Source organism: Gavia stellata, chromosome 23 (assembly GCF_030936135.1).
Source record: "Gavia stellata isolate bGavSte3 chromosome 23, bGavSte3.hap2, whole genome shotgun sequence".
Taxonomy (NCBI): domain Eukaryota; kingdom Metazoa; phylum Chordata; class Aves; order Gaviiformes; family Gaviidae; genus Gavia; species Gavia stellata.
Window position 1 is genome coordinate 3,337,688 of NC_082616.1, and position 12,861 is coordinate 3,350,548.

Here is a 12,861-nt window from a genome sequence, read left to right on the forward strand (position 1 = left end):
CGAGGCGGGTCGGTGCCACGAGGAATTAGTAATGTGGGGGGTGTGGAGGGGCGGGTTTGCCTCCCGTTATCTCAGCGGTAAGCTCTGGGCAGGATTATTTTCATATTTTCCTGCGCCCACGACGATGCCCTGCTATGGCGGGGAAGGCAGAGAGGGAGGGAGTGTTATCGATACCGGGTTACAGATAAGATAAAGTCTATCGCCATCCTGGCATCCAGCATTTGCAGCCTGGGGTGGAGAATTGCAGGAAAGGAGCACGTTTGGACAAGGGGTATCATTAAGAGACAAACTTGGATGCTTTCCATCTGTATCTGCTGGAGACTTTACCCATCGGCTGTAGTCAAAGGTGTTAAAAAAAAAAAAAGTCTTACTGTTTGTTTTGCGAAAAGTGATCTCGGCTCCATGAAGAAGGGGCTTTCATTAAGACTGCCGCTTTCTAAATACCATTCATAAAACAGTGAGGAGAGAATACGATGGAAAGTTACATTTTTCTCTCTGTCACTTTGATTTCTTTGTTACTGCTAAAACGACTGCTCTGACTCATATTTTGCATAGTTATTTTTACCTTTTCAAATGTTCCTTAACTGTTTATATTACCCTGGGCAAATCCCCCAGGGATCATTTTCATTTGCATGCAGACTTTGATGGTGTTATTAAGCAATCACTTTCTGTACTAAGTCATTATTAAAAGTAATACCACAGAGCCTCAAAAACACATTAATGGTGCCAAACAATCCGCATTTCAGCACTAGATTTATGGGAGGGGAGAAGCACTCGGTCTCACGCCGTTGGGTGGATGCTGCTCTGTAGTGCTGTAGCGGCAGTAGGCATGATCAGAAAATACCGGAGCCGGATTCCGAGTCCTTCCTTATCTTCTTTCAAATGCCTGTTTTGGGTTCTTTTGACCTGCACGCTTCCTGCTTTTTTTCCCCCTTGGATTTGCCCTTTTCCTCTGGCCTTGGCAAGAAAGCCTGTCTGCAATCTTCCAGTATACATGAGCTGGGCTGGTTCTGGGAAGGAGGGTCAGCCTTCCCATCTGTAATCACCCTTTTATGGCTTTCACTCGAGGTGTTAATGCAGATCAAATGGAAAACACTCCAGCAAGAGCGTTACAGCTTCTCGCGCTGCCCCGCGTACGGTCCCAATCGTTAATTCTGATTATAAGACCTAAAGGTAATTCTGTTTGCTCTCCTAATGCATTGCAGCTCTCCCAGTGGTCCGGCGTCTCTTTTCTCCAATTCCCATCTTGATCAATTGTTTGCAAATAATTAAGCTTTTAAGAGATAATGGTAGGAGCTAATGTACACAGCAAAGTAAAGGTCTCAAGTCACTGTTTATTGAACAGTGATACAATTTGCTTTGATACCCCAAAGTGGTCCAGAGTGATAGGCGGGCTTGCCAACTGGAGTCAGTTTTTAGACACGTGCTTCCATATATATTTATATATCTATAGAGTTATATATCTATAGAGTTACACATTTATGTAGTTATATATTTCATAGAATCATAGAATATCTCAAGTTGGAAGGGACCCATACGGATCATCAAGTCCAACTCCCTGCTCCTCGCAGGACTACCTAAAACGAAACCATTTGACTAAGAGATACATATATCTATTTTACCTATATTTATATATCTTTTATACATACACCCGTAAATATAACACACATGTATATGCGAATATATGCACATATCTCTGCGCATGTGTCTTTAGCCCTTTAAACAACCATTCGAAAGCTTTTGGAAGGCACCTGTCATTCTTGAACGGGGGAAATAAAGACCACCAGCAACAGTTTCGACTGAATTTCCTATTTCTTCATAAAATGGCAGTTCTCAGGGTTTCCCCCTTTCTCTCTGTTGCAATGTGATGTCTGCCTTTGCCTGTAGCTCCGGCCTTCCTAGCCCTGTGGGTGGGAATGCAACAAGGCTTTGAATGTTTTTATAGCAACCTCGCCTGTGGCATGTTGATTCTTTGTCAAGTCATTTTTATTATTATTTTTTTTTTTTTTTAGCCCACAAAGGAACAACTCGTACAATCCGCAGAAAGCTTATATAATAAGGATGCCCAGCGTTTGAGATTATTTTAAACCACACCGAATCATAGTTAAAAAGCCTGCCGCATTGTGAACCTTTAGCTAAGAGGGATTAGCTACATGAAGTCCCGGCTGTCATGTGCTTATGGCAATTATAGATTTATCATGAAATTAAAAGTTTATGCTGTGCTAGCCTATGAAAAAAAAAAATCAGATGACCTTAAACATACCGCAATTTGAGGAATTTGGGGGTTGGGACTTTTAAAGCAATTATTTTTACAGTGACTGTATTATTCTGATGGCTAATTTTATCCAGTCTTGTCTATTTGGAAAAAAGTCCAGAACAATTGAAAATTGCTTAATGGAGACAGAGTTCTCAATTCCAATAGCTAGAGGCTGTCTAGTAATTATTGCTTGCTGCATGAAATTAGACACAGTTTGTTCAATTACTTAAAATTAGATCACATGTAAGGTGGCAAAGCGAAATAAGAAAAAAACGAATAATTTTGTCCTCGCTTGATAGCAAAGTAATGAAATGGGAAGTAAGCTGTAAAGATGAAAATGTTACAAATCATCTCTGTAGGGTTTTTTTTGAAGAGAAGTAAAATGTTGTGTTCGGATAGATGGGCATAAGTCAAGTATGACTGTTTGTTGTGGATGAACGTGTATATAAGGCGGACTATAAAATTCATGCTATATTTTTCACGTGTAAAATGCAAATTACCCGTTTTAAAAAAAAAAAAAAAAAAGTAAAATCCCCTTCCCTGTGTCTCCACTTTGCAATTCTGGAGCTGTTTCACGTACGTGCAGAAAATACAGGGGTAGTTTACAGGAGTGCAGGTTATCTGTGGGCTTACTGTCAAGAAAACAGTATTTTTAAAAGAACGGGAAATTCCCCACCATTTTTGGGTGAAAAAACCTGTACCTTCTGGAGCCAGTGGCCGCGGCAGTGGGCTTTGAAATGGGCATGTTGGGCAAAGGGAAGTTGCCGGAGTTACAAGAAAAATTCCTATTTGGTAAAGTGAGGTGATGCAGGCACGTAACATAGCTATTAGATGTCAGATTATGCTGTTTACAAGAATATATAAAATCTGCTAAATAGTTACGATACCAATAAGATTGCGGAATTTTACGAGGTTTTAAATTCTTACGCTTTACAAGGTTTCGGTTTACATCTCGTGTAATAGTACGCTGAAGAATACGTCCAAAGAATATGGGAATGTTTCGGGGAAAAAAAAGGGATGTGTGTACAACAGCAAATACTTTGTGACAACCAGCTGCTAAATGGGATGTTGGCATAGGTCTAACCAGTTACATCAAATTATCTTTATTGAAATGGTATTAAGTACCTTGCAGCAGGCCAGGTCTGAATCCGATGATGTGTGCCGAGACTTGGGCGTCCAGGTTAGGAGCTGAGCCAGATCCTCAAAACAGGGGTTTTCCTGGGAATTGTAACATTTGCAATATTTGGCCGTTGCCTTTTGGGAAAGTGACATTTTTACATGGAGGGAAAGGACAGAAATGATATTTCTAAATTTCAAACTTGGATGTGGTTTTTGCTGTTGATTTATTAAGCAATCTGTATTCATGCAGAAGCGAATTTTCTGAGAAAGCAATCAAGTTCTCACAAGAAACTCAACTTATGATTGAATTTTAACATTATCTTCAATTAAACCAGTATTTATTTTCTGTCTCTCAGGATTAGTGCAGCACAGCTATGTTAATGTCAGGCAAAAATGTGCTGATCGTTGACCTTGCGTTGGCCTGTGTTCAAAACCCAGGCGTTTGTTTATGTTCAGGATGCTGATCTTATTTGCAAATTATTTTGGGGCACTGGCAAGATTTGTCTTCACTATCTCAGAAAACATCAGCGTGTTTTAGTTTTACAGAGAAGTGCTTTATCACATTCTTTATTGTTCCGTTAAATACGGGGGGGGGGGGGCGGGAAAGGTGATTTGACTCTAATCGGTCATTGGAGACAAGCGCAAAAACTTTCAGCTAATGCAACAAATAGCTTTCTTGAGTATCAAGGTACTGCCAGTATCCTAAGCAGTTATTTCTCCACTTCACTAATCTTTATAATTGGCTTGTCTTTTACTGCCATTAATTAAGTGATGTAGTAGCCCATTAATAATTATAAAAGAGTGACACACCTCAGCATTTTCACCTTTCAATAATAGATGTCACGCTTCTGGTTTTTTTAATTTAAAATAAAAAGTAGGCCAAAAAAAAAGAGCATTGTTTTAAATGTGTATATTTATTTTGGTGTCTTATAGCACCCTTACCCTTCAGAAGAACAGAAAAAGCAGTTGGCACAAGACACAGGGCTCACTATACTTCAAGTGAACAATTGGTAAGTAATTTTCCTTAGTGTTTCTATACGGCCGCTGGCACCCTCCGGCTAACGCTCTGCATTTCGGAGGACACACCTTGCCCTTGTCTGCTCCCCCCCCAGCAGTTTATTGATGCACAGGGGATCTAGCCGGGTGCGTGGGTTCGGTTACGGGAACTAGGCGGTTTGCTACCGCAGAAAACCAGCCGCATCTATTTTCCCCATGGCTCGGGCAGATTTTGGTGTATCCGCGGTTGGGTAGCAGTCCTCCTCCTGCCTGAGGATGTGTCTTCTTCAGTAGGAAGCCACGTCCATTTTGAGAACTTTGGTCTTGGAAGAGGTTGAGTTGTTGGGTGAAAAAAAGGGGCTATTGGCCCCAGTTCTGCAGAGCGTATTGTTATTTTGGGATGCTGTCATGCTTTTTTTAACGGTGTTGGGGGGTGTTTTCTCTTTTTGACTGACAACCTTCTATCTCTTTACCGGTTTGTTTTAAAAGTCCAGTTTTTGAAAGCTTGAATAAACTTGAGGACAATCTGGCTCTTTGCTGCTGAAGTACGATGTGGAGCAATTTTATTTATTTATTCTAGCTAAGGGTTGCTGGAGCCCCTGCTCTGTTGTCGTAGCGATTTGTTTGAAGGAAATCGGGATCCGTGCTGTTTCTGCAGTGGATTTTGGGTTGCTAACCATCCGGGCCGTGGTGAAGGCAACCAGTGAATATGACTCGTGATTTAAATATAAAAACACAACAGCGAACCCTTAAGGAAAAAGTTTGATTTATTACCCTTTGTTACTGCATCGAAATGCAGGTTTCTCCCGCTATCCCAGAACAAGTGTCATATTTGAAGTGTATTGCAATCTAATACCTTGTAAAACTAAGTGTATCTAATTAATTGTCCTAATATTTTTAGATTAGTGTTTATGATGGGAAACCTTATCCTCTTTGAAGTAATACCCAGAAAATGGCCAAGGCAAATGGCGAGCCTGCTGGGGAAAAGGGAGGGAGGAATGCCAGTTTGCAGACAAAAGTATTTTTTTTCCCGTTCAATAAGTGTCAGAGATTAATATTACTGAAGCTCTGATTACACGGCCTAATCCATTTTAGTGAATAAATTTGGTCTTGATGTCCATTGCACCTACATTAACAAACCCTCCTCTCTTAGAGAGAGTAGGAGCCTATGGGAGAGATTTCAGATATATTAAACCCCATTACAGAAAATGTAATTTCTGTCAATATAATCCCATGTATTCTTCAATTTAGTACTTTAGAGATAACAAGCTACTTACAATATATTTGCCTTTGGAGGATTAATTTACAAAGTGCACTATCTGGGAGACGCAGGCGGGCTCACATAAGCAGAGCTTGTAAGGGTTATCAATTTCTGTGACCCCACAGCAGCCCTGGGAGATCAATTTTTTGAAGCCCTTTAAGACACTGAATAAAGGAAAATACCAAATACTTAGTGTATGCGAAGTATGCTTCCAAGAGACTTCCTTTATAACGGAGGAATTAGAGGCACTAAACGTAAAATACGTGTTCTAAGGAAACGTAACCCATCGTGTTTTGGCTCAGCCAGAAAAAAAAATCGCCTTCGTCCAGGCGATACCCTAATTTACAGGGCTGTCCTTCAGTTTAACGGTAGGTGCTTTGGCCAGTCGAGAAGCTGGGTATGTTCGTCAGGGGTCTTATTTAACGACGGGGCGGAGCTAGCGTGTGCTGCTTCGGAGGGGTCCGGGAGCGTAGGATTTGGCATGAGCAACTATGTCCATTGAGGATGGTCCATCAAAGGAATTTTTCGAGATGATGAACATGGGGTGCTTTGAACTAAAGCTGGTGGAATTTTTTCCGAGTGACTTTCCGGGGTGTTTTTCAGTACCCATCTCGCCTCAGATTTGAGGAGTTTTTACTTTGGCTTTGTGTCAGATGTGTTTTTATAAGTTCCTTATGTGCAAGGAAAAAATAAAAGTAGGTCAAAATACATTATAACTGAAGTCTTGTGGATGTAGGGCAGGCTTCCTCTGCTTGAGCTGGTTTGGTAATTCTGCTGTGGTGTTACAATTGCGTAAATTATTGAGACAATTCCCTTTCCCTCCCCAGCCCCACGAAGATTTAACACTATAGAGCCAGTTGGGGCTTTTTAAAATAATAGGTATCCATACATGGTGGGCAGAGACACCAAAATCTGGTAATTCAGCCCCTGCTTTTTGTGACGGATGCTAAGGAACAAGGAGGCTGTGAGGCGGCGGCTGAGCGTGCAGGTTGCACGCACACACGTGCATCCTCGGGAAACGTCCACCCGTGGGGTGACCAAGGAGCTGCTCACCCCCTCCCGAACCCTGGGGATATGGGCAACCCTCTCCCAACCTTTTCCTCACTCTCTTTTCTTCCAAGGCGGTACGCAGGAGAAGAACGTCGTCTTGCCTAAATTGTTGGCTGCAGGGAAGAGCTAACGTATTGTTTCTGGTTGGCTTTGCCTTTCTGCAGCGGTCTCATAAGTCATTCAGCCACGACTTGCAAAAAATTTTGCCTTCCTTCTTAGATTCTTCCAAACTTGTTAACACACATGTACATTTTTGTATTAATGATGAGTCATTGTAAATCACTGTTGCAGAGATTAAATAAAATGCTGAAGGGCAGGCTGGGTGCAGATCAGTCATAAATTATTGGCAGCAACACAGCATGTGGGAATACATGAAATGTGCATGAAAAACATAAACTCATGTCTGGTAGCATGGTCGTTAGCCCAGACTGGGAATGCTGGATTTTCTGGATGGAATTAGAAGTTTGCCACAGAGCAGTCAGTGAAGAGAGCATTTGTTTTCCGCAGATTGAAAGCATTTGAACAATTTTTTTTGTCATATTTTGAATGCCTTTACAGTATGTGCTAGTTGCATACTTCAGTTCTCTGCCGTAACCAAAAAAAATGGTGCTTTTCACATACGGTCTGCCCGGTGTTCGGGCTCCCCGCGTTGATGCACACAACTCCTGTTGACTTGAGGAGTCACAGGAAGGGGGTGATGATATGAGACGTGCCAGAAAATGTATCAGTGGTAGGGCACATGTCTTTAAAAATACCAGTTTTAACATGATGCTTTTCCTTGGGTTGTTTTATGTTTTTAAAGTAATGAAATAATCCACGTGGATGATTTTTCCTTCTTTTTTTTCCACACGCAACGATTTTCCTTGCGAGTCACCAGCATTGCCCTTTAGGACTATCTTGTTGCCCCAGTCGGATGTTTCTGTCATGGGAAGAGGGAACCCTTACGCTGTTGCCAAAAAAACAAACCACGGCAGGTAGGAAGGTAGCAGAGTTCAAGACGTCCTTAGTCTAAGTGAACCCTCCAGGTCTCCGTCTTGTTAGTCGGTTAACCCCGCGGCCGTTCAGGGTCCGAAGCATGGTAACGTCAACTAGAAGGGGCACTTGTATCGCCTTGACAGCGTTGCATGTATGGACATGGAAGGGACCTGACCAAGTACAGGTTAATAAGGTGCTTTTCGCCAGTCATAAAAACTGTGATTGAAATATCCAGGAGGTGTGATCCAATCGCTTCTTACCTCAGTGGAGAGCCAGCTGGGCTATACTGAACAATCTATACGGTTTTCTTGTTTACTACATCCCAGCTGAATCTCTTCCCGTTAAGAACTAATGGTAAATAATTACTGGTGGTACTCTACGGAGGAGAGAGAGCGATTCTCATCAAGGGCTGCATTAGGTGTCAGATGCTTGTTTGTGTTTTAGGCAAGTCTAGGTACACACAGATAAATGTCTGTATGTTTGTAGACTAATGTGCCTATATAACCTCTCTGTACGTGCATGTCCGTATGTGACTGTCTCTCTATGCAGAGGTGCATACGACTGCATTAAAATGATCTTAAAAAAAAAGATTAAGTTTGAAAATTCAAATCCTCAAAGCTCCAGCCTTTTATTAGGTGTTTCCATTCTGCTTTTGCCAAAATACCCTTGTGCTATCTAGGGCACAGACCAGACAATGACGGAGCAGCTAGTCAATATTTTATCGTACCCTCATTCTTCAGTGCTTCGTTTGTTGAGCTGTACTCAAACCGTGCTTGAAAATGGAATTAATAATTACTGCTGGGCTTTCCTACGGCGCTTACTGCTGTAACACCCAAGTCCTCCCCCGACCTCCGCTTGCCCGTATATGCATACGAGGTTGTGGGTCTGCATGGTGTTTTTACAGTTCCCCTGCAAAGAGAGGGCGTAGCGTTGGCCCAGTTCACAGGTGAAGAGGTGTGGCTCAGGGAGGTCCAGGACCGGCACAGCCACCGGTTTGGGGTTGGTCTGGGACTGCGGGACGACTCAAAATGACATTATCCACATTTAAGGTCCAACAACCACCGAAACTCCAAGTTTCAGTGGAAACTCCAAGTTTTGAGGGCCTCCGCGTCTTACATTGCCAACCTCCAGCGTTGGGTATGGAGGAGAGATGCGAGAAATCAGTAACCACTGGTGAAAAGTTTGGGTTTGATGATTTACTCGGTAACTCCCGAGCAGTCCAAGGCAGCAGCAGAGCTGAATCCCCTTCTCCAGTGCAGCGTTCAGCTGCTTCAGCCAGGACTGCTTTGCTTTTCTTGCCGTTTGCTGCCTTATTTGTTCAACTTTGACAAAGTTTATTTCCTGTAGGAGTCAACTTTTCTGCATTACAGTGCCCTGGCTTGTTCTTATAACAAACATAATCGTCATTAGGGTGGTTGAGGCATTGGGCCCGATCAGAAATTGTACCGTGAGCTGGTAACCGAACTGTTTGCATAGAAAGCAGATTAAAGAATAGGGTGCGAGCAGCTCTAGCAACACGGTTTCCTAACTCTTGAGTTCTTGATTTTATGACCTTGGCTTCTTTAAATGTCAACTTTGTGTATAATTTCCTAGGCTTGCAAAAAAAAAAAAACCCAAACCAACAAACCCCAACCAAACACACTGGAAAAAATGATCAAGTAATGTAAATTTCCCTAATCTCATCCTTGGAGACAGCTGAAGTTATTTTTGCTGAAACTTTATAAGAAAGACATTTTAAAAAGGCTCCAAGACCAGCCTGAAGATGAGTGTGAAAAATCTGAGATGGGTTTGTGATAGGACAACCAGACCACCTTACCATACGTAGCACAGCCAGCTCAGGGCGTAGACACCCAGAAACACTTTATTCCTCTTTTAGCCCCATCACGACTCCCCTCCGGCAGGGAATTTTCTCCTGCCTCTGTTTCTTTGCTCGCAGGTAAGCGTAGTGGTAGAGCTTTGCTGCGGTAGTTGCATGGGGCAGGGGATGAAGCGCTTTGCCGTGGCACGGGCGGGGAGGGTGGCGTGGCGGGGACGGGAGGCTTTTGCACTTCTGACGGGGGATTGCTCCCCAGCACCCCGCGATGAATGGGGAGCGCCACTGCGAGGGGTGTCCTTCCCGTCCACTCGCCGGTGGTGCCCGGCTTGGCTTGCAGATGGCGGGGTTACGGATGGAGCAGATGGGGGGGATGCAGGTGGGGCAGGTGGGGAGGATGCGGATCGGGAGGTGCGGATGAGGGGCGCGGGGGAAGATGCTGATGGGGCAGATGGGAGATGCAGATGGAGGGATGCGGGTGGGGGGGTGCTGCTGGGCGGGATGCAGATGGGGACAGATGCAGACGGGGCAGATGGAGGGATGCTGACGGGGCGGATGGGGGGGATGCTGACGGGGCGGATGGGGGGCTGCAGATGGGGACAGATGCTGATGGGGCAGATGGAGGGATGCAGATAGGGCGGATGGGGGGCTGCAGATGGGGACAGATGCAGATGGGGCAGATGCAGAAAGCCCCTGCCCACCCCTCTGCAGAGGGGCAGGGGGAAGAGGAATCACAGAATCATTAAGGTTGGAAAAGACCTGTAAGGTCATCAAGTGCAACCATCAACTAACCCCACCATGCCCACTAAACCATGTCCCGCAGTGCCACGTCCACATGTTCCTTGAACACGCTGCATGGCTCTCCTCCCTGCCACCTTTTGGAAAACAGTCCCAGGGCCGTTTTCCTGCTGTGTTTTTTTTGTTTGTGGTTTTTTTGTGGTTTTTTATTTTATCATAGCATGCCTGGGGTTCGGTGCATCTAAAGCACACCCCAGACACCCCCAAAGCCCAGTGGTAACGTTGTCCGGCGAATCCCATGCGCTGAGCCCCACGTCAGCCCCTTGGAGGGGTGGGAAAGGGTCCTTCTCGGGGCTGGGCGTTTAACGTAGACATCGGCTTCGCTCAGTTCCTTCGCTGAGGGTGATACTCACCCTGAGCAAAAGGCCAGCACGTGACCAGCGCACCACTTTAGTCCCACTTAAGCGCTATTTTTAGGGTGTAAGTGGGGGAGGAGGCTGGCAGGGAGGGAGCAGAGCAGAAGCAGGTGCTGGTCCTATACGCAGGGGTGGATTTTCACCCCCGCTGCCTACCAAATGGCAGGCTACAATCGATAGGCAAGCTCTTCGGTGTGCCGCTTTGCAGAGCACGACGCACGCAGGGGTTTTTAGTCCTGGGCGAGTAAAATATCTGCTGGTTTTCAGGTGTATCTATTACTGCTTTTGTTGCAGTAACCAGATGAAACGAGAAAAGGTCAAGATGCAATTTGAATCTGTGTAAGAACATAACAAATACTTTGCTCAGTAATCAGATACAGTAAATACAAGTACTTATTTACTTGTAAATGTTAAAGCATTCACAAATTATCCTCTCAACTTCAGCGATACAAACGTAACCGTCAGATTTTGGAAACGATTTACTTTTCTTCTTCATGTGATTCAAGAATACCTATACAGATGTTATTTAAACACTGTTTTGTTAACGGCAATACATGCGAAAGCAGGAAAAACAGAAGTAAGGAAGAATATATGTTGCAGGTTTAAGGAAAACGTATTGTTTGCTATTCCAGAGTAAAATAAGACAGTAGGTGTTTGCGACGTGAAAGTCATGCCCCCCCCAAAAAAACCCCCACAACCCCCCAAGAAAACCATTAAAAGAAGGATCTTGCTGGGTGAATTGTTACCCCGTTTGAGCAACTTGGAGTACGTGCGGTAAATGAGCTGTTCTAAACGTACCATGTGCCGGGCTTTTCAAGCAGATTTTTACATTTATGTTTTCACTAAGTCTTAGCTAATTGTTATGCCTTTCACCTTGAATGCCAATTGTAATAATAATATTACATCTGTAGTCTATTTCTCTGTTCTTAAATTACAGCAATCAGGAATACTCGCTAGGTAAAAACCTGTATAGTTACTCATAAGAAAATATTGAAATCAGACGAAAAAATGTTTAGCTTGCATATTGCCTTAGACAGCCCTGGAGAGCTGCCAGGCAGCCAAGGTATTATTAGAAAAGCTGAGCAAATAGCTTGCAGGGGGAAGAGTTGTGAATTCAGAGCCATCAGGTACTGTCGTATCACCGGATTTTAGGCTGGGTTTTCTTTTTTAGTTCAATAAAGCCATTTAAAAATACAGCGCGGTGGTTTAAACGTGCGGGGTTTGGTTTAAGGAGCGGCGATGCAGTTTTGGCACGAAACACGGGTGTTTTGCCAAAGGGGGTAGATGCTCGGAGGAGGTGGGTAAAGAGGTTTTTTGGGGAAATGCTCCCCTTGGTCTCCTGGGATTTCAGGTGGAGCAGGGGAAGGGTGTTCTCCCCGGAGAGCTGATAGACCCTGGCAGTCTCCACGTGCCCCAGACTGCCCCAAAAGAGGGGTCACAACATCCCGGAGCACCAGGGGAGGGTGTTTCCCCTAACCATTGCTCTGGATTCAGGCTGGGCGAGACCAGCAGAGGAAACACCATTTATTTCAAGAGCAAACGTGGAATCATTTTGCACGAACTAACGGACTAATTAGTGGCACCCGGAGCATTGCGCAAATAAAATAACTGGTGATATTTTATTCGCAAAGATGTTTTTTTTTCAGAAGGAGAAAGGTCCCTTCCCACCGCAGAGCATCGTACGGTGCGAGCGGGGTTTACCTGCCAATAGTTTTGACTAACGAAAGGCGCTCGGCACTTGAGAAGTTAATATGCAGCCAAAAAAAAAAATCCTCTTTACCCCTGGGCCTTCCATCCTCTCCTGGGGTGGTTTTGTACCTGACAAACTTTTTTTCAGTCGGTGCATTAATATTCTGTAACAAATGCGCTCTGAGGTGTCAGGGAAATAAGATGAAGCGGCGCCGTGCAAACATTGGCCGCTTGCTCTTTTCTCCCCTCCTGCCCTAGCTTTGTTCTGCTGGATCAGGGTAGGGGTCAGAAGGCTTTGATTGCTACTTTTTATTTAAAAAGGCTGAGATTCAGGTGTGCAGTGTCTCAAAACAAGAGTTTGGCTTTAAAAAAACCCCATCCAGGACACTGTTGTATTGTAGAAACGCTGCGTTGCAAGCAAGGGGAGGGCTCTGCGCCGTCTTCTGTAAATACAGTTGTCAGGGCTTGGTTTCTCTTTAGCGCGAGAGATGCTTCTGTCAGGAAAAATACCCTCGATATATTAAAAAAAAATAAATATACATATATA

General features: G+C 44.2%; 1 protein-coding gene across 3 annotated transcripts in view; it reads left to right on the forward strand.

Annotated features, from left to right (window-relative positions):
- Positions 1-12,861, forward strand: part of MEIS1 (Meis homeobox 1) — a 109,852-nt gene that overhangs the window by 81,637 nt on the left and 15,354 nt on the right. For all 3 annotated transcript variants that reach the window (XM_059828610.1, XM_059828611.1, XM_059828612.1), the window contains one exon: positions 4,310-4,386. In XM_059828610.1, the coding sequence (XP_059684593.1) occupies positions 4,310-4,386 (77 nt within the window). The remainder of the gene's footprint in view (positions 1-4,309; positions 4,387-12,861) is intronic.